The following is a 20,656-nucleotide window of genomic DNA, read 5'->3' on the forward strand; positions in this document are numbered from 1 at the left end:
CGTCAAGAAGACTTTCAAAAAGTGGTCCATATCTTGAAAATTTACCCTGAAATAATGGAGTTCTAGGGTAATTTTCCACCTAGTCTGAAACTTCAGTACCGGTCCATTTGTATGATAGTTGATGGGGTGGAAACTTGAGATCTGAAAAGGAACGTCGTTTCGAAATGCTGACACGCGAAATGGTCTGTTTTGGAACACAAAGGAGTCCTTAGATGCAGCTACCCTACCCCCCCTGACTATTGAGGAGATATGATACCTGATTACCCCTTTATTTTCTCTTCCAAGAACCCCTTCAAAGTACCCCACCGTCAGGTCGCCGGCACTGTTCCTGTAAGGGTCCGCCTCCGTTCTCCCCCCCCCCGTCCTCCTCCCTTCCACAGCCTTTTCTTCCTCCCCTCTGCACCTGCCTGCACTGAATTCGCCTCCTCTCCCCCTCCCACCAACGCTAGCTTCTCTTACGCCATCCTCATACTCCCTACCTGACAAGTCTCTGTTCCTCCCCTGTGCTCTGCTTGAACCTTTGCATTCGTTTCGCTTACCTGCTCCCGCTGTTTCCACTGATATCGTTTGTGCACATAAACTCCTTCAAAAGCATGCAGTCCGGTCACTTCTCTAAGACTATGCCGAACCTTCGATCAAATCCCGAGCCCTTTGCTGGTGATGACCACTATCGGCCGAGCAACGACATATTCGAGGAATGCTGTTGTGGAAACAGTATCTCGCCGTCGTCCACCAGCTCGAAACAATCGACTCTGTCCCTATCGCCAACAGCTCACTTCGCACCCTCTGGGATATTTCTGATTGACGAGAAATCAAGGATGAAGGACGCGATGAACGGCGACGTCATCATGACCGAGCTGCCTACCTTGATTGAGGAGGAATCCCCGTTGTCAAGCACTCAGAATCAGACTAGTCCGAGGAATTTCTTGTCCACTGCATCGTTCCAACGAAGCATGAAGGTGACCGCCAAGGAGTTCAGCAAGATATCAACATGCGCCCCGCCACCAACTAAGTACAGAAGAAGCGCAAAGGACAAGCGGAACAGGAGCTGCTCTACTTCGAGGAGAGTCTTCAATGCGATGCAAGGTTTCAACATCTCGATGACTCTGTCGAAGCAGAGGAAAGATATGTTCAAGCGAACCACATCCATGCCTTAGACGTTTCTGAGCACATTGTTATTATTGCATCTTCATTTTCTCTGCGAGCTTATTTCTATTGTCGTCTGTATGTGAGTCTGTACTTTCAGTAAATTCTCAATGAAGCTCAGAAGGCTCCGCCGCCTCATCTCCTTCCACATAATCCGAAACCTCCGATGAGCTTGCGTCCTCACTCGAGCTGCCATCATAACGAGTCATCTTTGATTGCACAAGAGCACAGGACACGCTTGCCTTAGCAACGGCGCTCCTCTCGTCGTTTTCCTGTAAAGACATCGTCATGGTTGGGTTTGGACAAGGGCTAGGAGCTCTCACCTGTTTATCATAGAGATCTCATCTTCGCTCGCGTCACCTGACTCTTCATCCGCAGAGAATTCCTGGAGGAGGGAAGCATCAGTGCTGTGCCGAGCCAGGAGGGTAGTCGAACCATATCTTCAACCGCCTTCATCGTCTCCTTGAGCTCCTCTTGTAACCTGCCGCACAGCATTCACATGAATCATACAAGGGCCCAAGCGCTCACCGCTCCTCCACAGCAAATTTGGTGCTTTCTGTGATCCTCGTGTTGCCCGTGTAGAGCCTCATGCGTGGAAAGCGGAGCAGGAGTCTAAGGAGGAAATATCAGGACACATGACAGCCCTGGCAAACGGCCTGACTTATAAATGTTTTCTTCGCTGGCGTCAGTGATGTCATTTCTGCTCAGGTACAGCTCTATCATATTGCAGGAGCGGGACATCAAAGTCGTTGTCAAGACTTCCAATCCTGCATCGCTGACCGAGCAGCCTTGCAAGTCCAGCTTACTGTCACAGGGAGATCAGAAGCAACAGGCTTCAGTGCATCACCAACCTTATTCTGTCGTTGGTTCTCAGCATCTCGCAAAGGACTAGAATTCCTTCATCTCCAATCTGGCAGCCGTCCAGATCTATCTTAGTGAAGACATTGTTCGTTGCCAGCACTTCGCAGAGGACTTTCACCCCCTCCACTGTGATCATCCCTAGCTGCCCCGAAATCTTGGCTGACCTGCATGTGAAAACGATCAACATCGCGCCACGAGCTGACTATTCAGCTGACCCGTAGTGGTTGGGGTCCAGATTATCCAGGGCTGCCAACTTCTTCTTGAACTTTGCGCCGTTGAGTTTTGCTGGGAAGTTCAATTGTACCATCCCCTTCCCTTGAATGCCCTCACGATCGGATCCTTTGTAACCTGTGAACCAGGTCCCGTTTGACCCGCAGCTCTTTCGCTTGCTCAGCTTCTCTTCCTCTTTGCTGGCAGAGTCATGTTTCCGGCCTTGTTTTCCTCTCTTGGTTGATGAGTTATGATTTCCTTTCTTCGACCGGCGGATGAATGCTGCATCGACGTTTTCTTCGCAGTCTCCATCGTTGTAAAGTACACAGTATTTCCCATTAGCTTGCACACTCTGTATCCTACCTTTGTACCACCGCTTCTGACCTTCATTTGCATGCCATAGAGCCTTGATTTTCTGCCCTACTTTGAATGAATTCGGATATATTTCACAGTTTGACTTGGCCAGCATTTTCTGTCGGCGCTGCTCTAGAGTCAGGTCCTCGTCTGAGTCCTGGGGATCTTCAACAACTTGCCGTGACTTCACATTTCCTTCAAAATCATCAGACTCGTCATCCTCTGAAAAAACGTTCTTCGATAATCGTTTCCCCTCCCCATGGCCAGAGTTTGCCATCTCCTTGTTTGCAGCTGGTGTGAAATGCGACAGGAAGATCACAGGGCAATCATCGCTGCTTTCAGCTGTATCATGTCCTTTCAAATGCTGTCCAGGAGTAGCATCCTTTGCTTCATCGTCATCGCATGATTGTATTTCCTGAGATTCAAGCCTCGACACTGACCAATCTCTGTTTGACAAGAAAAAGTTATGAGAGGGTTTGCCGCTCGAATGGCAAAGGTTGACCTGATACATTGTTGCAGCACAGTCTCATCAATCACTTCATTGGAACATTTCCAAGTCTCGCCATCTGACCAAGTAATCTCTCTACAAGAACCTCCTTTCTTGACAAGTTTCCTGAGCAAATTCGAGCCAATCAGGATATGCGTACATTCCGGAGCAGCCGAGGCATGCACGTTCGCCCCGCACAGCAGAGTCTGTTTCATGCATCAGCAACTTTATCCCATGTATCTCCCAATCAAACTCTCACAGTCGCTAGAATCAGTTGTAGATCGAACGAGTCTGTGAATGATTCCTCGGTATGTACACATATGTGGACCTGGGGCAACTTGATCAAAGACATAGCAAGACCTATGAAGCATACTCGCTCCATGCCAGGCACTCCACTAGCGGCCTTGAGAGGCTTGAAGGAAGCAAAAGACTCGAGGGAATGCGCAAACCGGTCGACAACACAGGTGTGCAGCCATATCCGGGTAGCGAATTGCTTGCCTTGTTCCCTTGCCTGACAAGAGCGTCACAAGCAGCTCAACTAGAGCTGGGAGATGAGAGATGCGAATGAACCATAGGTAAAGACATACCCATGATGAGAATATCCCTATCTCCTGGTCCACCTCCTCCTTCCCCGTCTCCCAGTAATCGAAGATCTGCCGAGGTAGGTATCAGCGCGACAGGTCAAAACGGTTCATGTCATCACCACGTGAGTGCATTCTTGCACTTCCTTGGCGATCTTGCCACCGCAAGAAAGGTACTCCTGAGTGAAGCAAGCAACTCAAACCTCGTCGCACTGACCCTCCCCTACCTCAATGTCCCTCTGCGACCCCATGAGCCCGTTGCACTCGGATTCCAGCGGGAGGAGGTACAGGCATGTGCCCCGAGCCCATGAAGGGCTCTCCCAACTTTCTTCATCGCTGTTCACGCTCTCCCACCCGCTGCTGCACGACTCTCCTTCCGTGTCGCTCTGACCTTCTCTCACGGCTTGCAGCTTGTTCCAAGTCTCCCCCTGATCTGAAGGCTCCTCCCTGTTCCGCTTCCTCTTCATCAAGGGTGACTTTCCTCCCCTTCTCCTGTCCGCCGAGGGTGAACCTAGCTCTATCACCCTCTCCCTGTTGTTGCCACAGAGCGGATGCCGAGACAGAAAATCTTTGATCAGTTTGCTCCCTTCTCCACCAAAATCGTTCTCTCTCAGATCCACGTACTCCAAGTCTGGTGAAAGTTCAATCCCCTTCAGGAGCATGGATAGGCTCTTGCTGGTTATCCCGTTCTGACCAAGGTCCAGCCATGTCAGACTGTTCTCGCGCATCAGGAGCGTCCGGCACAGATCCTGGCACCCGTCGTCGCCGATACAGCAGCAGCGGAGGTCAAGGGCCTTGTGCCCGCCAACCTCTGCCATGGAGAGGTAGACAGCCTGGAGCTGTTCCCTGCTGAAGAAGGATCCTCTCAGATCCATCTTCCTCTCCCCCTTCCCCTTCATCAACTTCTCCATCGTCTTCCTCCATTCCGCTCCCTCCACCCCCGCCATGTGGCGCAAGCGCGGGACGGGATGGGAACCGGGGTAGTGGACGAATTCCAAACGGGGTGGGTCCTGAGGCTGTTTGAGAAGGGGTACTCAAGATGAAGGATTGTTCAAAAGGGTGGGTAATAACAGATCAAACAAGGGGTACAAGAGAGGAAACGGGTGGGTAATTGTTTCAAAAATCAGGGTAGGGGGTGTTTTGTTTTTTCTTTTACAGAGGAAACGGGTGGGTAATTGTTTCAAAAATCAGGGTAGGGGGTGTTTTGTTTTTTCTTTTACACAGGTTTACTGTTAGAAAAGGGAGTAGCAGGAGCGGCAGGATGAGCAGGAGCAGAAAGAGGGTAAGCAGAATCAGGAGAGGGTGCACAGAGTCGACACCTGAGCAGGAGCAGAAAGAGGGTAAGCAGAATCAGGAGAGGGTGCACAGAGTCGACACCTGAGATGTTGCCATGTTGGCCAGACGAACAAACGAGAAGGAAAAACGGAAAATGAACATGATTACACAACTTCTATCAGATCAAACTTATCAAACATAGAGGGCTCCGAAAACGATACTGATCACCATTTTGGAGTGTAGGATGACGGGATCATCGCTGATCAAGTTCACACTCAACTACGAGGTCGTTACCTGCTCTAACTTGGAGCGGGGGCTTCTGATCGAAATGCTCAGGTGCTCGACGAGTTTGTGAACTCGACGAAAGCGCTTTTCCAGGAGCATGACAAGAGGTAGGAGCGAGTTGCTTCATGCTCGAGCTCTGACGACTTCGTCTCGTTCAGGATCGCTGTCCTTGAGAAGCAGCAGGTGGGCTCATGGCCTCCCGTACTCGGGCACAGTTTTCATTGATGGCCCGCTGCTTCTAGGTAGCGCTGACAAGTCAGAACCAAGCTCTGCAGAAGCAGCTCAAGGTGATTCGGCAGCGAGGGGTGCCTACTGCATTGACGGGCGATTATGTAGAACAGGGAGGATGAGATAAGAGTTTTGAGAGGGGAATGCAAATCGCTGGCCCAGCAGGTGTACATGAAGCGATCCCTTGCGGTGCCTGTACTGATGGGCATTACTGCCGAGCAGGTCATCGATATGGAGGTGCAGAATCAAGGACTGAGGGAAGAGAACGCGTTGTCCTTCACCAAGATGTATCAGAAGCTGGAGAGCACATGTAAGACAATCATGATGAGAATGATGGAGATGATGATGATGATGATGATGACGATGGAGATGGCGGTGATGGTGGTAGTAGTAGTGTTGGTGGTGATGATGATAGCTACTGTGATGCTTTTGTTGCGATTATGACATGACGTTTCTTGCAGCCACATCTGATGGTTTACAGAAAGAGTTTATGATGTTGAAAGAAGAGTCCGACAATCGTATGCTCATCCTTGAGAACCTTGTAAGGGATTTATTCCTTTGTTCCATTAACACCACCACCAACAACAACACCATCATATCATTCTCCTCCTCCTCCTGCTCCTTCTCATCATCATCATCATCACCACTTCCACCACCACCACCACCACTACCACCATGCTCCTCCTCCTCCTCCACCACCACCTCATCATCATACTCTCTTTTCTTCTTCTTCTTCTTCTTCTTCTTCGTCTTGCTCTCCTCCTCCTCCTCCTCCTCCTCCTCCTCCTCCTCCTCCTCCTCCTCCTCTGCCACCATCATCTTCATTATACTCTCTTCTTCTTCTTCTTCGTCTTCGTCTTGCTCTCCTCCTCCTCCTCCTCATCATCATCATCATCATCACCATCATCATCATCCTTCACTATTCTCTTTCGATGACTCTTGAGCAAGATGCGTGAAATCGGAGGAGACAAGGTGAAGGGCATGATCAACGATATCTCATCTCTCCAGCACGGTGACGTCAGCACATGCTGCCTGCTGCGATGACGCGACACGGCAGACACTGTCGCGCTGTGGAAGGAGAATGCTCGGATGGTGCTGGAGATGGAACACAGGGCCCACCACGATGAGGTAGGAAGGAGAGGAGAGAAAGAGACGGGACGGGACGGGACGGGACGGGAGGAGGGGAGGGGAGAGGAGAAGAAGGGTAAAGGAGAAGAGGAGAGGAGAGGAGAGAACGTGACGTGACGGGAGGGGAGGGGAGGGGAGGGGAGGGGAGAGGAGAAGAAGGGAGAAGAAGGGTGAAGGAGAAGGGGAGGGGAAAGATGAGGGGAAAGGAAATGAGATTGAGTGAAGAAAAGGAGCAGGGTAGAAAGAGATGTGGAAGGGAGGGGAGTGAAGGATTGGAGGGGAGAGAAGAGTCAGGGGAAAAATGTTCTTAAACCTCCCCAGGTGCAAGAAATCCGCAAACAGCTGCGAGAGGTCAAGGTCAGAAGCAATCTTCTTCTCCTCCTCCTCTTCCTCCTCCTCCTAGCTGTCCTTGGTTCGCTCCAACCTTCCTCCTCGTCCTTCTCTACCTGCCCAGGGGCTTCAACTGACGAGGACGACGACAGAGGGAGGTTGAGGTCGTGAGGATCAACAGCGGGGAGGAGGCAGAGCAGGAGAGAAGGAAGGAAATATCGGACCTCAAGGTAAGGGAGCAGGCGTCATGGCCCCAACTTGCTGATCCTCGCTACAGGACTCGTTGTGTAACCTGCTGTCAGAGGCTGAGCTGAGGTCAGGAAGGCTCCTGCTCCTGCTCCTGCTCCTGCTCCTGCTCCTGCTCTTCTTGCTCCTCCTCTTCTTCGTCCTGTTGCTTCTCCTCCGACTCCTCCTCTCATCCCTCCTTACTTCCTCTTCCTGTTCGCTTGACTGGCCTCCCGGCAGCTCCCGGCTGGTCAAGTCTTCGCTTGAGCGAGCAGACGAGGTGAGGGAGAGTGAAGGAGAAGAAGAAGAATGACTTGCTTGCAGCTGAAGATGAAATCAGCAGACACCGACAGAGTGAGTGTCCCATTCTCCTCTCCCCTCCCCTCTCTCCTCCATCATCTTTTGTCTTCCTCTCAACTTTCGTGCGACATTGCAGGTGATTGACAATCTCAAACTTGACATCGGCGAGGTGAGAAGAGAAAACATCATCTCACAAGATCATCTTCATGGCATGTCGTACAAGCATCTTACTCACTTGATCTCCTGCAGCAAGCGAAGAATCTTGTTGAGGCACAGAACCTTGTGCGAGCTCTGCTAGGGGCACAGAAGGTAAAGCAGCAGCAGCAGCAGCAGCAGCAGCAGCAGCAGCAGCAGCAGCAGCAGCAGCAGCAGCAGCAGCAGCAAAAAATAAATGATTTTCTTCGCAGCGCTTTGCTGTGGAGCTCGATGACCTCGGGACGAGTGTACGACAGAAACCAGACGAAACCAGTAACGCCCCACCCCCTCCTCCCTACCCTTCCTCCCCCCCCCCCCCCCTCCCCTCCTCCTTCCTCCTCCTCCTTCTCCTCCTCCCTCCTTTTTTCTTCCTGCTGTGCTGACTGCTCTGATTCAGTGGACCTCGCAATGACTGGGTCCGGCAAGAATATTATGAGGCCTCACTCAGCACAGGTCAGAAATTCTTTCAGATCTCCTCCTCCTCTCCTCTCCTCTCTCCTCCCCCTTCCACTCCTTCCCCAATCTCCCCCGTGTTCCACCCTCATTGTCCCTTCATCACTCGCTTCTATCTTCCCTCCCTCCCTCCCTCCCTCCCTCCCTCCTCCCCTTCAGCTCAGTCCCCCAGCAGGCAGTCACCTTCAACCTCCCTCGCTCGTCCTCCCCGGAGGAGGTAAGAAGTTTGCGGGGCCTTCCTGCTGGGATTGAGCTGGGGATACAGGAGGATAGGCCGAGGACGAGTCTTGGCTTCAGCAACGGCCCGTCGAATCTCATCAGCCATTTTCCCCCCGGTAAGGTCAGGAGACCCAACTCGGCGATGCTGAACCGGCCGACGTCAGGTAGGAGGAGGAGAAGGAAATCGAAGAGGAGGGGGAAGAAGAGGAGGGTGGGTTCAGAGGCGACGAGAAGGGAGGGAGGAGCAGGGAGGAGGGATGGAGGGATGCTGCTGTTTGTATGGTTCTGCCCTGTTGTTTTCTTGGTTTTCCCTCCTCTTTCGTCCCTCCCTCCCCTCTATCCGTCTCCTTGTAATCTCACACTCCTACCAGCTCGATCTACGATGCACATCAGCGAGTTGACGTCAGACGAGAATAAGAACAGGCAAGAATGTCAACAATTTCTCGTCCTCCTCTTTCACCTCCTCTTCCTCCACTACTGCTTCCTGTCTTCCTCCATCGCTTCCTCCTGCTCTATCCCCTAATTCTCTTCTCAACCAGGAGATCTTCACACTCGAATAGATAGTAGGACAGACAACTTAACGCTTCTATCAAGCCGCAACTTGTACAGTAAATTCATAATATTCCTGCACTCCGAAGCAACACAAATGCCCTCTTCCTCCTCCACCCTCGCCTCCCTCCTCTTCCTCTTCCTCCTCCTGCACCTCCTCCTTGCTCGCGACGATGATCTATTTGTTTCATTTCCTTGTCTTCTCTGTGATCCCGCGTCAGGATGCTCTCACCAACAGTTTGGACATCTACTTTCAAGTTTTCAGTTCAAGTTGCACAACAAACATCAACAGACAACAATCTTTACGTATAAATCCTTAAACTACAAGTCGTCTCCCCCTTTCCATCAACAGCTCAACAAAAACCCCTTCCCTCCACTCCTCAAATGCCCCCTCCCCCTTCACCTCTCCCCCCCCTTCTACCCATTCTTCTTCGTCTCCTCCCCCCTCGTCGTCCTCCTCTCTCCCTCCCTCCTTCAAGCAATGTCCACATGACTCTCCCCCGACTCTCCCGCATCAATCGCTCGGCTCCCTGCGCCACCATCGTCACCATCTCCTCCTCTACCCGCGTCATCTCACTTGGAGCGAATGCTACGACGTTGTGGTCGATCGCCCGCCCGCACTGGCGGCAAAACTTCGTCCCGTCCTAACAGACGTCAGCACATGACGTCACCGTCCCCGCCATCTGTACCATCTGGTTGAAGGCAGAGCCGCAGAAGACGCAGTACCTACAGCAGGGTGAGGAGAGGAGAGGAGAGGGGAGGGGAGGGGAGGGGAGGGGAGGGGAGGGGAGGGGAGGGGAGGGAAGAAGAGAGGGGAGGGGAGGGGGCGGGAGGGGGAGGAGGATGGGGACGCACTGGGGGATCAGAGTGTGAAATTCCCTCTCCTTCGAAGAGCTGTCGCTGTGATATGAAAGAATCATCGTCAAGGAAAACGTCTCCTCCTCTCCTTCATCATCATCATCATCATCATCATCATCATCATCATCATCATCATCATCATCATCTTTATCATCATCATCACCATCACCATCACCATCACCATCATCATCATCCTCATCATCATCCTCATCCTCATCCTCATCCTCATCATCATCATCATCATCATCGTCGTCGTCTCCATCTCCGTCTCCATCTTTTTCTCCTTCTCCATCATCATCATCACCACCACCACCACCATCACCATCACCACCACCACCACCACAGTTCAACATCAACAACCTGCATGTCACTGCATCGCTTCCATTCCTAGACGAGATAATCTGTTGCACCCTTGTTTTCTCGCGGTCTCTTTCAGCCAGGAACTGATAGGCCTGCGGAAATCTCACATTTCTCCGTTGACAGCGCGACACCCTTTCCCACCTTCCGCTGTTGGTCTGTGAGGTTGTTCCAATCTCGTTTGCACATCTTCACAATCTCTGCATGACTTGCTCTGCACGCAAAGAATCATCTCCACCGCAACTCCCTCCTCCATCATAGAAGAGCAGCAGGCGGAGGGTAAGCAAGAGGAAGGGCAGGTGGAAGGAGAGGAAAAGCAAGCATCCCATCCCATGCCCCTGCCTCTCTCACGTTGCGTTCTGCAGCTTCAGCTTCGGCGTACTGTTTCGCTCGTAGATGTTGTAGGCTAGATGAGCTAACTTGGACTTGTTCCACTCCTGCTGCTCCCCATCCGCCGACCTGCTCCCGGACAAGCATCAGCGGACAGCACGGCTCGTCAGCAAGACCTCGGCTGGATGGCTGCCCTCACAGCAGCAAGCTCCTCCTTGTATCTCTCCATATCCTTCTTCGCCGCCACTACATAAACCTGCTCTTCGTCTCAGGGGGCAATGGTGGAGATCGTTTCCCCCAGCTCACCTTCTGCTGACTGGCAGGGAGGCTCTCGAACAGGTGCATGACGCCCTGGGCGAGCTGCTTCGACGTCCAGGATTGGTTAGGAGGGTGTCGTATCCTGTCCTGCAACGTCGCAGACGTCAGGGCGGACGAGCAAGGGAGGGAGATGGTCGAGAATTACCTTGACCTCCTTGAGAAACTTCACAGCTGCAGCCTCTGGACGGAGGGGAGCCTTGAGCCCTGTGGGAGTTTTCAGCTTCCCGAGACTCCCCGACAGGTCCGCAATACCTTGAGGCAGATTCATGTACGACAGCGAAGACAGCTCCCGCTTATCCGCTTCTGCCTCCAACCACTCCAGCACTCCGATCTCCGGCGTCGACACCTGCCAGGCCCAGTCAGAATGCTGTCAACGTCTGCAGCTCGCTGCACCGTCTTCTTGCGCTTTGGAGGAGCAGGCACTTCCTCCTTTCCTCCTGGGGCTGCTCCAGCCACTTGTTGCCTCCTCTTGGCTGTCTGGGCCTCAGCTGAAGGAGGAGGGAGGAGAGTCACATCAACGGCAAGAGCAGGAAGCACTGCAGACCAGCAGGGACCGGGGAGTGACCTGCAGCAGGCGGGGGGGCAGGAGAAGCAGCAGCATTCGGCGATGCACTATCTTTGAGCTTGAAGGCTGACTTCATCGTCTCCCGCTGTCTCTTGGCAGACTGTCTCTCTTGCCTCGCCTGCTCATGCACGTCGTGTTAGCTCGCACGCGCATCGGCTGTTAGTAGTGGTAATGGAAGATGAGGAGATGGAGGAGGAGGAGATGGAGATGGAGATAGAGGAGTGCGATTGCCAACTGCAAAGCAAACAGGTGGAGCAAAAACAGAGAGAGACACGTTGACGCTACAAGACAAGCTCGCCTGGGGTTGAGTTGGAGTTGATGGCGCATCTGCTGGCAGAGAGTTGGTACCAGTCTCGCTCATCCTCGGACTCTGGTTGGTCCAAGATCAGGAACGAAAAGAAAGCTTGTTTCGCTCATGGTAAAAAAATTCCCTCCTCTCGATGAAGAGGGAAAGGTGGACAAGCACAACCATGTCCGTCCCATGCAAACTTTGAGATGCCATGATCGTCTCTGGAGCTTGTGCTATCTAGCTCGGAGCATTTAATAGAGTGTGGCTCTCCCCCGATCCGAAACCGTTTCATCCACGTCGTACTTGTCCTCTTCCTCCATCACCCTTTTCCAAAGTCTATCGTGGTTTCCAACGTTCGTCCCTCTCTTCTACGTTACCCCCCAACCTTTCTCTCTTCCGCCCTTACCCCTCCACATCTCCATCCTGTCGTTGCCAGTGGCTTGTATGACTGGTCCCTGCCAGATCGGCAAACCTGTCCATTCCCATACTGCCCCTGTCTCTCCTGCTCCTGCCCCTACACATACTTTCATTCGTGTCCATGTCTCTTAGACATCTCACTGATCTCCCTGGCTCCTTATCCTCTCCCTCCTCCTCCATGCTCCTCCCATCTCTCCCCTCCTGCTTCATAGCAGCAGCGCTCAGCAAGGGTGGATGAGGGTATTGCTGAAATCAAGGGGTAGGGTACTCGTGGTTGTAGGGTAGTGGCCTGCAGGGTAGGTAACTCTGCCGAACAAGTACCCATACTATTGTGGTCAAAAGTTGGGTAGTCTGTGAAGTGCAGCTGAATGAGGTGGTGGGGGTGGTTCACAAACACTCCACAATGGGTTCAGAGGAATGGTTCACCATCTTCTGTGGTACACATTCGTCTATCTGAAGGGCCTGACCTTGCCCGGGATGTCTTTTCGTGAAACTTTGAAACTTTGAAAGTCCTGGAGTCTAAACTTTGAAAAAGTTTTTGAGTTGGAAGTTCGAACTTGTGAAGTTTGCGCGCAAGGATTTCCATGGGAGGTCGATCCAGTGCGAAATCAGCGCGATGGGATGGGGAGGAGGAGAAGGAAGAAGGAAGAAGGCGAGGAGAGGGCTGGAATCATGTCCAGAAGAGAGGAGGTTGCAGGAGAGGAGGAGAGGAAGGGAACCGGTGCGACGTTGTAGATGAACATCAACACGAGGGCAACATAGATTCTCGGATTCAGATAACCGCAAGATCGTCAGCTGCAGGGCAAGAGGATTTCCTTCGAGAATGGTGGTGCCTAAAATAGGGAGGATTCTGACAACACGCGCGTGAGCTGGACATTCTGCTGGTAAGGAGAGAGTGGAGCAATGACTGTCGAGCGCTGACTTGGAGAGCTAGTGAGCAGTCGTAACCTTCTGTCATTGCTGAATAGGAGGAATGTTCTGCTCGCCTCATCGACTGTGAGCAACGATACAATCGTGTTCGTAAGTTCCTTCGCTGCACTTGCCAGAAAGCTCGGCGAGTTGATGCTTTGAGAGCGGATCAAAGCAAGAAGTAGCATCATGAGCTACCGGATAGCTTCTCCTTCGCGCTTGCTAGTCTCATGGGTCCTTCTCAACCTCCTCGCATCATCAGTAGCCCGCAAGCCCCAGGTGAAACTCATCTCCATCCCCTATCGTATTCCTTTCTCCTTCATCTCGTCCTCGTCCTCGTCGTCGCCCTCGTCCTCGTCCTCCTCAACCCATCAATCCATCCTTGTCTTCGTCACCTAGATGTATTTACACGCTTGTGTCTCAGACTCAATTTCCTCCCTCGCTCATGGGTGCGTACTTGCCCATGGACGTGGTTCGCAACGGGACCAACGAGGAAGGAGATGAGAACATCTGCATCGATCACTTCTGCTGGGTCAACACCGTCCCTCATGCCCTCTCCAACATCGTGAAAGCCTTCGTCGATCCCCGGTTGGGCATGGGCTCGGCGAATGAGAGGCACTTCCTGGGCAAGGCCTTCTCCTCCTTCCTCTCTACTGCAGCTGGCAGGATGAAGGGCGAGAGGGGGAGGCAGGGAGGAGGGGACGAGGCTGCTGGGAGGAAGGATTACTTTGCTGTCTTCTCGCTGATGCTCTCCGGGATCTTCAAACCCAAGTTTCCTTTCTCACATGCGATGCTGACGAGAGCAGTTCAGCTGTCTGAGTATTGGATCTACGAGCCGTATCCCAGCTGCCTGCATGTGAGCTTCATTGTGGAGGAGTAGGAGCTGGAGCTGGAGCAGGGCGAGAGCGAGGAGGAGGAGGAGGGGGAAGAGGGGAGGGGGAGCGGGGGGGGCGGAAGGAGGGAGGAGGAGGAGGAGGAGGAAATTGTGATGACGCGCTCCAGGTGAAAGGCCCATGGCATGAGGAGTGGGCGGGGAACTACTCTCTTACATCGGAGACAGATCCCAATGGGAGGGTGGTAAGGGTTGGCGTCTGATGCGAACATGCTGCTGACTTGTCTGGAAGATGTACGAGCAGCGGGGGGACTTTGCAGGTGTGATGTGGAGGAGAGGTGTTATCGAGTCATGTGCGCGCAGAGCATCAGATTTCGTGGTCGGACGGCTGCTGGTTCATGGATGAGCTGAAGGAGCTGGATGAAAACAGGTGGCGGGGAGGGCGAGGGGAGAGAGGAGAAGGGAGGGGAGGAGGGGGGGAGAGAAGAGAGGAGGAATCGAAGGGGAGAAGAATGGAAGAAGAGAGCAAGGGGGAGGAAGGGGAGGGGGAGGGGAGGGGACAGGAGGGGAGATGTCAAGAAAGGGCGGGTAGGCAGAGCAGGAGACCAGAGGAGCAGAAAGGAGGTCAGGTGATCGATTGTTTGCAGCAAACCAGAGGTAGATTCGTCACTTTCTCTCTATGAAGAAACAGAATCCTTCATGGACGGGACCAACATCTCCAGCCTCGAGGACGAGGAGCAGACAGCGCGGGGGGCAGCAGGGTCAAGGGGGGGGCCATCTGCAGGGAGGAAGAAGAAGAACCGAAGACCCAAGGCATTCCAGCGCAAGAGGCTGTACCAGAGCTGCGTCGATACCGACATGGTGCCTTCAAGGTCCGTGTTTCTGACGTTGTGTTGGAGGGAAACCATGTTGTCGACGAGGAGGAACTTCGTATACTGCTGTATCAGACGCTCTTGTTGACCCAGTCTCCGTCCTACGATCTTGTCCAGTCTCTCCCCGTCCTCGTCCTCCACCGTCCCTTGTAGTCCCCGTGCTCGCCTGCTCTGATGCCGCTCCTACTTGTGTCCTTCTTGACTTGAGATGCAGCGGGTGGGTATCGGTGCGAGGGAGGGGCCCCTCCCCCTCTATCTCACAGTGTGACACTTCCAAGACAAGGGCAAAGAAGAAACGTGACTCGCTCGATGCTGCCGGTGATTCTTCTGACCGCGTGCTTGCAGACTTACACAAGTCGGCTGATCCGCACGTGCGGGAGAACTCTCTGCACATTGAAAGCTTTAGAAGGAGGACGGAAGACGACTTGCAATGGGCGCTGCTGACTGAAGACCTTTCAGGTGGAGAGAAGAGGGAGGGGAGGAGAAGGGGGGGAGGTGGGGGAGTGGAAGGGAGGGGAGAGGCGAGGCAAGCAGAGCAGAGCAGAGAAGTGCAGAGCAGAGCAGAGCAGAGCAGAGCAGAGCAGAGCAGAGCAGAAAGTAGCTCACACAAGAAATGGGGGTCGTGTGGAGGATGAGACGGGGGGTTGGGGGGAGAGAGAAGTTAGAGGAGAGAGGGGGGAGTGGAGGACGATGAACTGAGTTTAGCAGATTCAACCAAACATGCAGCGAGGGACTCACGGAGGCGGGAGGAGGCTCTAGACTCCGAGCACGAGTACTCTCAGCTTCAGAACTCCTTGAAACCAGCAGCTTCCTCCCTCATGGACAGGTACCGGCGCATCCTTACATCCAACAAGCTCGTCAAGACGCTGCGGAAAGTTTCAAGGCTCCTGCTCAAGATCGGTTCGCTCCCATTCCGCTTCTTCAAACTTCACCTGCCCTGGCCCTTTGGTCATGATAAAGTTGGTTACCTCGTCTTCCGAGGAACGGCAGACGTCCACGACATCCTCACCGACATTGGGCACTCGCAGGTATCTCCTCCTCCTCAACCCCTTCCTCCCTTTATCATCATCAAGCACCACCACCACCATCACCATCATCATCTCCATCTCCATCTCCATCTCCATCATCGTCCACCACCACCACCACCACGTCCTGCTCCTCCACCTCATCTCCTCTTCTCATCCTCCTCCACTACAACGTTGTCCTAGTCCTCCTCCTCTGTACCACCATTTCTTCCTCGCATGCGAGCTTGCAGCAGGTGTTCTGGTTGAACGAGGAAGGGCCCTCGTGGGGCATCTGGTCGTCAGTGCACACGGAGGTGAGGAGGAGCATCTCGTCCATCCGCGCAGCAGTGAGGAAGGCGAAGATCAAGAAGCTTGTGATTGCCGGTCACAGTCTGGGTGAGGAGGAGGAGGAGGAGGAGGAGGAGGAGCGAGCAAGCGAGCGAAGGAAGGAGAGGGAGGAGGGAGAGTGAAACAGAGGAGGGAGAGAGAGGCGGAGGAACAAGCGAAGGAGTGAGGGGAGCGAGTGGAGGCGAAGGGACTTGGGAGAGAGAGAGAGGAGAGAGAGAGAGGGAGCGCCAGGAGGACGGAGGAGATGACGTTGATCGCAGGAGGGAGCTATGCGCTTGAGGTGGCTCGGCAGCTGCTGTCAGGCGTCGGGCTCAACGTCGACATCTCTGTCATCACCTTCGGCTCTCCCGCAGTGTTTGCTAGGAGGACGGGGGCGAAGCACTGCGGAAAGGATGTATGGCGGAAACCCCCGACCCTTCTTGAGAGCGCTGCTGACTTTGGATGGAAGGTCGATCCTGTTCGCTCCCCCCCTCGCTTCCACTCCTTCCTTTCTACCCTTCCCCAGTCAGGGCAAGAAACCTGCTCACATTCCTGTCCTGTTTCTTCCTCCTTCACCTGCATCGTCTTCCACTCTCAAACACGTCTTTCATGGACCATTCTCCCTCCTCCTCTCCTCATATAGTCACTCGCCTCTCCTCTTTTCCTGCAACCTCCTCCCAACCACACACTCCCCTTCCTCATCCTCCTCCTCCTCCTCCTCCTCCTCCTCCTCCTCCTCCTCCTCCTCCCTCCTTTCTCCCTCCTCCCTCTTCCCTCTTCCTCCTTGCTCCTCCTTCCTTTCCCTCACCGGCATGCAGCTTCTCACAGGCAGGGAGGCCTGCAGACTCAAGGAGGACTCGAGCATGCGGAAGCTTGACGCAAGTGTGGTCAACATCGTCAACCGCTGGGACCTCGTTCCTAGAGCACACCTCCTCCCTCGACTCATGCGACAGGTCAGGGTCCTACACTCTTCCTCTCCCTTGATCTTGCTGCCTCCTCCTCCAATGATCAGAGTCCTCTCTCCTCCCCTCTCCTCCCCTCTCCTCCCCCTCCCCTTCCATCTATCAATCTGTTCCTTCCTCTTCTCCTGCTCAGCTCTTCTCTGTCGCTCTCCATCGCATCCATCCTCCTACCGCCCATCGACTCGCCCTTGCTCCCTCGCTCCCCCATGCTTTCCCTTCCCCTCCATGCACTCCGTCCCTCATGCCCTTCGGCTCGTGCAGAGCAACTCAAAGGAGATCCTGCAAGCTTTCACCAAGCACGTCGCCTCTCGGCTGGGAGGAGGGTACGCGGTGAGCGGAGGGTCTGGCAGCTGCGGTGGAGAGTGACGAGGATGAAGGCGAGGCTGGGGGGATACATCTCAGACGCCCTCGCCCTCCCTCATAGCTTCAATCGCACCATCCAGTCCCGAAGAGAAGCCTTCGAAAGGTTCTTCCCTCCCTCCCCTACAGCCCTCCTCCCTCCCCTACAGCCCTGCTCTCTCCTCTTCCTACCTCTTGCTCAATATTTCCTCCTTGCTCTTCCTCTTTTCTCTTTCCCTCCTCTCTCGAGATTCCTCGCAAGGGTTGTAGCTCATTCTCCTCCTCAGGTACCGCGGGATCGGCATGTTCCTCATCATCCCTCCTGCTCTTCTCTGCGGCTCAGAGCAGGCAGGGCTTGTAACAGCTCCGCCCTCCTCCTCCTCCCTCCTCCCTCCTCCCTCCTCCCTCCTCCCTCATCCTTGTTCTCCCCTGTTTCTTCCTCCCTTCTCTCTCTTCCTCTCTCCTTCTTCTCCACCACTCTTCTCGTTCCTACTCTTCCACTCCTCTCTTCATCCTCCTTTTCCGCGCTCCTCGCTCTCCCCTTCTCCTCACACCTCTCCCTCCTCCTGATCCATCCTTACAGGTGATGGCGACTGTTGAGAGCAACCAGTCCCTGCCTCGACCTCGCCAGGCCCCCCAAGACGCTCAGTGGAACTTCTTCTTCGACGACGACGTCCCAGGATTCGCCGCCTCCACCACGCAGGCTGACTTTCCGTACGAGTTTATGCTCACCGACCACAGCAGATACTCCAGGTAAGGAGGAGGGAGTGGGCAACATGGGACCTCCCTGCGCTCCTCTCCTCCCACCCTCGTATCTTTCTATCCCTCTCCCTTGCTAGCCTTTCCTCCGTCCTCTTCCCCCGTTCTCACTCGCTTCTCCTGCTCTCCGTGGAGCTCCTCCTTTCCTCCTCTCTCTCTGATCCTGTTTTCCCCCACCCTGTTTTCTTCGGCTTCCTCAATTTTCTGTTTGCAGCTCAATCCGAGCGTACGGGGTGATCTGGCACATCCTCAACGAGCTGTGTTGGAAGACCGGAAGGGTGAAGATGAAATGATCTTGTCTTGCTGCTCAAAAATGATGATGACGATGACGATGATGATGATGATGATGATGATGATGTTGTTGTTGTTGTTGTTGTTGTTGTTGTTGTTGAGGAGGAGGAGGAGGAGGAGGAGGAGGAGGAGGAGGAGGAGGAGGAGGAGGAGAAGAGATATGGATGTGGATGAGGATAATGAGCAGGAGGAGGAGGAGGAGGACGACGACGACGATGGTTACGATGATGCTGACCGTGCCATCTAGACTTCCTGTGCGTCCATGGTAGAGAGGCTGGGGGAGATCAGAAAAGACGCGGCCATGACGAGCGCACAGGTTCAGGGCAAGAAGCAGGAAGAGGGGGGGGGGGCTGACGAGGGTCAACAGCAGCAGGCATGGGAGTCGTTCTACAGCGATCAGAGCAAGATGGACATGGTGAGGGCCCGAGCTCGCGACCTCCAACGAACTTCCAGGTGGGTGCAGGAGAGACGCTAAGGCCACTCGTCCTCATCCTGAGAGCCATGAGACTTTCTCGAAGCTGCTGTTCATCGGCTGCCTTCCTCCCCCTCCACCTCAGTTTCCTTCCCTCGCTTCCAGCTCTGCTCCCCATGCCTTGTTGCTCCATCTCACCTCTCCTCCTCCTTTCTACTCTCCTCTGCCTCCCCCTCTCAGCTCTCCTCACTGCCGCCCTTCCTCACTTTCCTCGCAGCACTGATCAGGAGAGCGAATATCATGAAGGAAGTCACGCATGGGTCAGCCTCATGTCTGATGTTGCGGTACGCAGACCTTTCCTCCTCCTCCTCCCTCCCCCCTCCCCTCCTCTCCCCCCTTCCCTTCGCTCCTTCGCTCCCGTTCCCTTCCCCCTCCACTCCGTCCGCTCCATTCGTTTCCCCGTCCCCTTCCTGGTCCCTCCTCCCTTCATAGCCTCCTCGCCTCCACTTCCCTTCCCCACTCCCTCCCTCCCTCCCTCTCTCCCGCCTTAACTTAGTCACAGGCTTTCGACTACATGACGCCAGTCTACGAGGAGGAGGAGGACGAGGAGGAGGAGGACAAGCAAACCCTCGACGTACATCCTTGCAGCACTGGGGGGAGGGAGCATGACTGAACCTGCTGCAGGACGAGCTTCCGAGGGACGGAGAGCAGTTTCAGAGTAAGACAGCCAGGGAGTACCGCAGCTCCTCTGAGTTCCGTTTCCTCAGGTGTCAGAAATATACACCAAGGGATCGAGTACTTGCGGAAGGAGCACCGGACAGGTCCTCCTCCTCCTCCTCCTCCTCCTCCTCCTCCTCCTCCTCCATCCTACACCGAAGACGTCGCTCGACCATGACACATAGTTGGAATGAAACGGCATGATATGAATGACATGTCTTCCGACCCGCTGCAAGCTCATCGTGTCGTGAAACTTTTTCTGATGGTGCCTTCATTGCAAGCTTGTCAACTATAGACGTAGTCCTGTCAAGAGCCTGTCAGAAGGTCCTCTTGCCTTGAATGAGCTTATTCTTACCTTGATCATGAAGACATGCTGATTTCTGAGGCAAGGAAAGAAGGTCAGGACCTTCACAATCATTCTACGACATTGTATTACATTCTCTCTTCTTGTGCATGGCGGAATCGCTCAACAATGCTGTTTGCTGCAGCGAGGTGTTTCGATGAAGCTGTTCGGCGACTCGCTCCTGACACGTTCAATCTCGATCTCATCTCTTGCGCATTCCTCCTGTTCTCTTGTCTTGCCTACATAAGATGGCGCATCATTTCCACTCCTCCTCCTCCGTCTCCTCCTCCTCCGTCTCCTCCTCCTCCGTCTCCTCCTCCTGATTTACCTGGCGATACTGCGAAAGCTTCGCTACATCCTCCTGGCTGACAGCAGCTTGGGAGGGCGGCCGCATGCCTCCGACAGGGACTCTGGTGACATCAGTGTTGTGCCGGTTGTGATCGATCCTCCTCTCGCTCGAAACCTCCTCGACCCTCTTCCCCAGCTTGTTTGTCTCTGTCCGGTATCCCTCTCGGGGTATGATGCATACATGCTGCCGTGTCCTCGCACCCACGATCCTCTCCTTGGTGAACTTGTGGAACGCAAAAGGCGTCAGGTCAGCCGGCGGGGTGCTGGGCAGGTAAACTTCATCCTCTCTCAGACTCATCTTGGACATCTGACAACACACGTCACATTTGCAGTCTCAAAAGACGTGATTGAGGAACAAGGAGACAAGTTCCCTTGTCATAGGTGGTATTCCCACGGCATCTTTCTCGTCGCCTTCAGATCACTATGTGCAGTTCTCCCACTGGCTTGCCGCTTCACTTTCAGATCGTCTACTATTGCTCTTCCTGCTCCTCCTTCTCCTTCTCCTGCAGTTCCTGCTCCCCATGTGGCTCCTCCTCCTCCTCCTCCTCCTCCTCCTCCTCCTCCTCCTCCTCCTCCTCCTC

General features: G+C 54.0%; 5 protein-coding genes across 5 annotated transcripts; 3 read left to right on the top strand and 2 right to left on the bottom strand.

Annotated features, from left to right (window-relative positions):
• Positions 1-392: 392 nt before the first annotated feature.
• On the top strand, positions 393-1,418 carry GUITHDRAFT_152595 (hypothetical protein). The gene is made up of 2 exons (XM_005832812.1): positions 393-1,335; positions 1,389-1,418. Exon 1 carries the CDS (start codon positions 594-596, stop codon positions 1,155-1,157), a length of 564 nt encoding a protein of 187 aa, XP_005832869.1. The 5' UTR covers positions 393-593; the 3' UTR covers positions 1,158-1,335; positions 1,389-1,418.
• Positions 1,419-1,981: 563 nt separating this feature from the next.
• Positions 1,982-2,143, bottom strand: GUITHDRAFT_71104 (hypothetical protein; the record flags this gene model as incomplete). Its single annotated transcript, XM_005832813.1, has 1 exon — positions 1,982-2,143. One exon carries the CDS (start codon positions 2,141-2,143, stop codon positions 1,982-1,984), a length of 162 nt encoding a protein of 53 aa, XP_005832870.1.
• A 3,015-nt stretch (positions 2,144-5,158) lies between these two features.
• GUITHDRAFT_138719 (hypothetical protein) lies at positions 5,159-7,708 on the top strand (the record flags this gene model as incomplete). Its single annotated transcript, XM_005832814.1, has 14 exons — positions 5,159-5,200; positions 5,251-5,306; positions 5,358-5,382; positions 5,442-5,486; positions 5,593-5,737; positions 5,889-5,968; positions 6,376-6,439; positions 6,485-6,555; positions 6,877-6,912; positions 7,038-7,115; positions 7,163-7,200; positions 7,351-7,390; positions 7,435-7,464; positions 7,547-7,708. 14 exons carry the CDS (start codon positions 5,159-5,161, stop codon positions 7,706-7,708), a joined length of 912 nt encoding a protein of 303 aa, XP_005832871.1.
• Positions 7,709-9,300: 1,592 nt separating this feature from the next.
• Positions 9,301-11,330, bottom strand: GUITHDRAFT_108343 (hypothetical protein; the record flags this gene model as incomplete). The annotated part of the gene is made up of 12 exons (XM_005832815.1): positions 9,301-9,356; positions 9,404-9,470; positions 9,516-9,552; positions 10,045-10,136; positions 10,186-10,255; positions 10,393-10,500; positions 10,548-10,627; positions 10,678-10,776; positions 10,835-10,893; positions 10,942-11,035; positions 11,083-11,177; positions 11,234-11,330. The coding sequence occupies 12 exons, from the start codon at positions 11,328-11,330 to the stop codon at positions 9,301-9,303; spliced, it is 954 nt and encodes a 317-aa protein (XP_005832872.1).
• A 1,728-nt stretch (positions 11,331-13,058) lies between these two features.
• Positions 13,059-19,340, top strand: GUITHDRAFT_138721 (hypothetical protein; the record flags this gene model as incomplete). The annotated part of the gene is made up of 19 exons (XM_005832816.1): positions 13,059-13,148; positions 13,294-13,725; positions 13,872-13,946; positions 13,994-14,021; positions 14,065-14,131; positions 14,349-14,573; positions 14,788-14,891; positions 14,919-15,032; positions 15,282-15,601; positions 15,832-15,973; positions 16,186-16,373; positions 16,723-16,857; positions 17,128-17,196; positions 17,789-17,958; positions 18,179-18,242; positions 18,503-18,571; positions 18,623-18,708; positions 18,945-19,011; positions 19,230-19,340. 19 exons carry the CDS (start codon positions 13,059-13,061, stop codon positions 19,338-19,340), a joined length of 2,556 nt encoding a protein of 851 aa, XP_005832873.1.
• Between the last annotated feature and the right edge of the window lie 1,316 nt (positions 19,341-20,656).

This window comes from Guillardia theta (assembly GCF_000315625.1).
Source record: "Guillardia theta CCMP2712 unplaced genomic scaffold GUITHscaffold_33, whole genome shotgun sequence".
Taxonomy (NCBI): Eukaryota; class Cryptophyceae; order Pyrenomonadales; family Geminigeraceae; genus Guillardia; species Guillardia theta.

What these genes read in the sequence shown, in the direction of transcription:
- GUITHDRAFT_152595 (XM_005832812.1), top strand. Translation starts at nt 594, where the DNA reads ATGCAGTCCGGTCACTTCTCTAAGACTATGCCGAACCTTCGATCAAAT.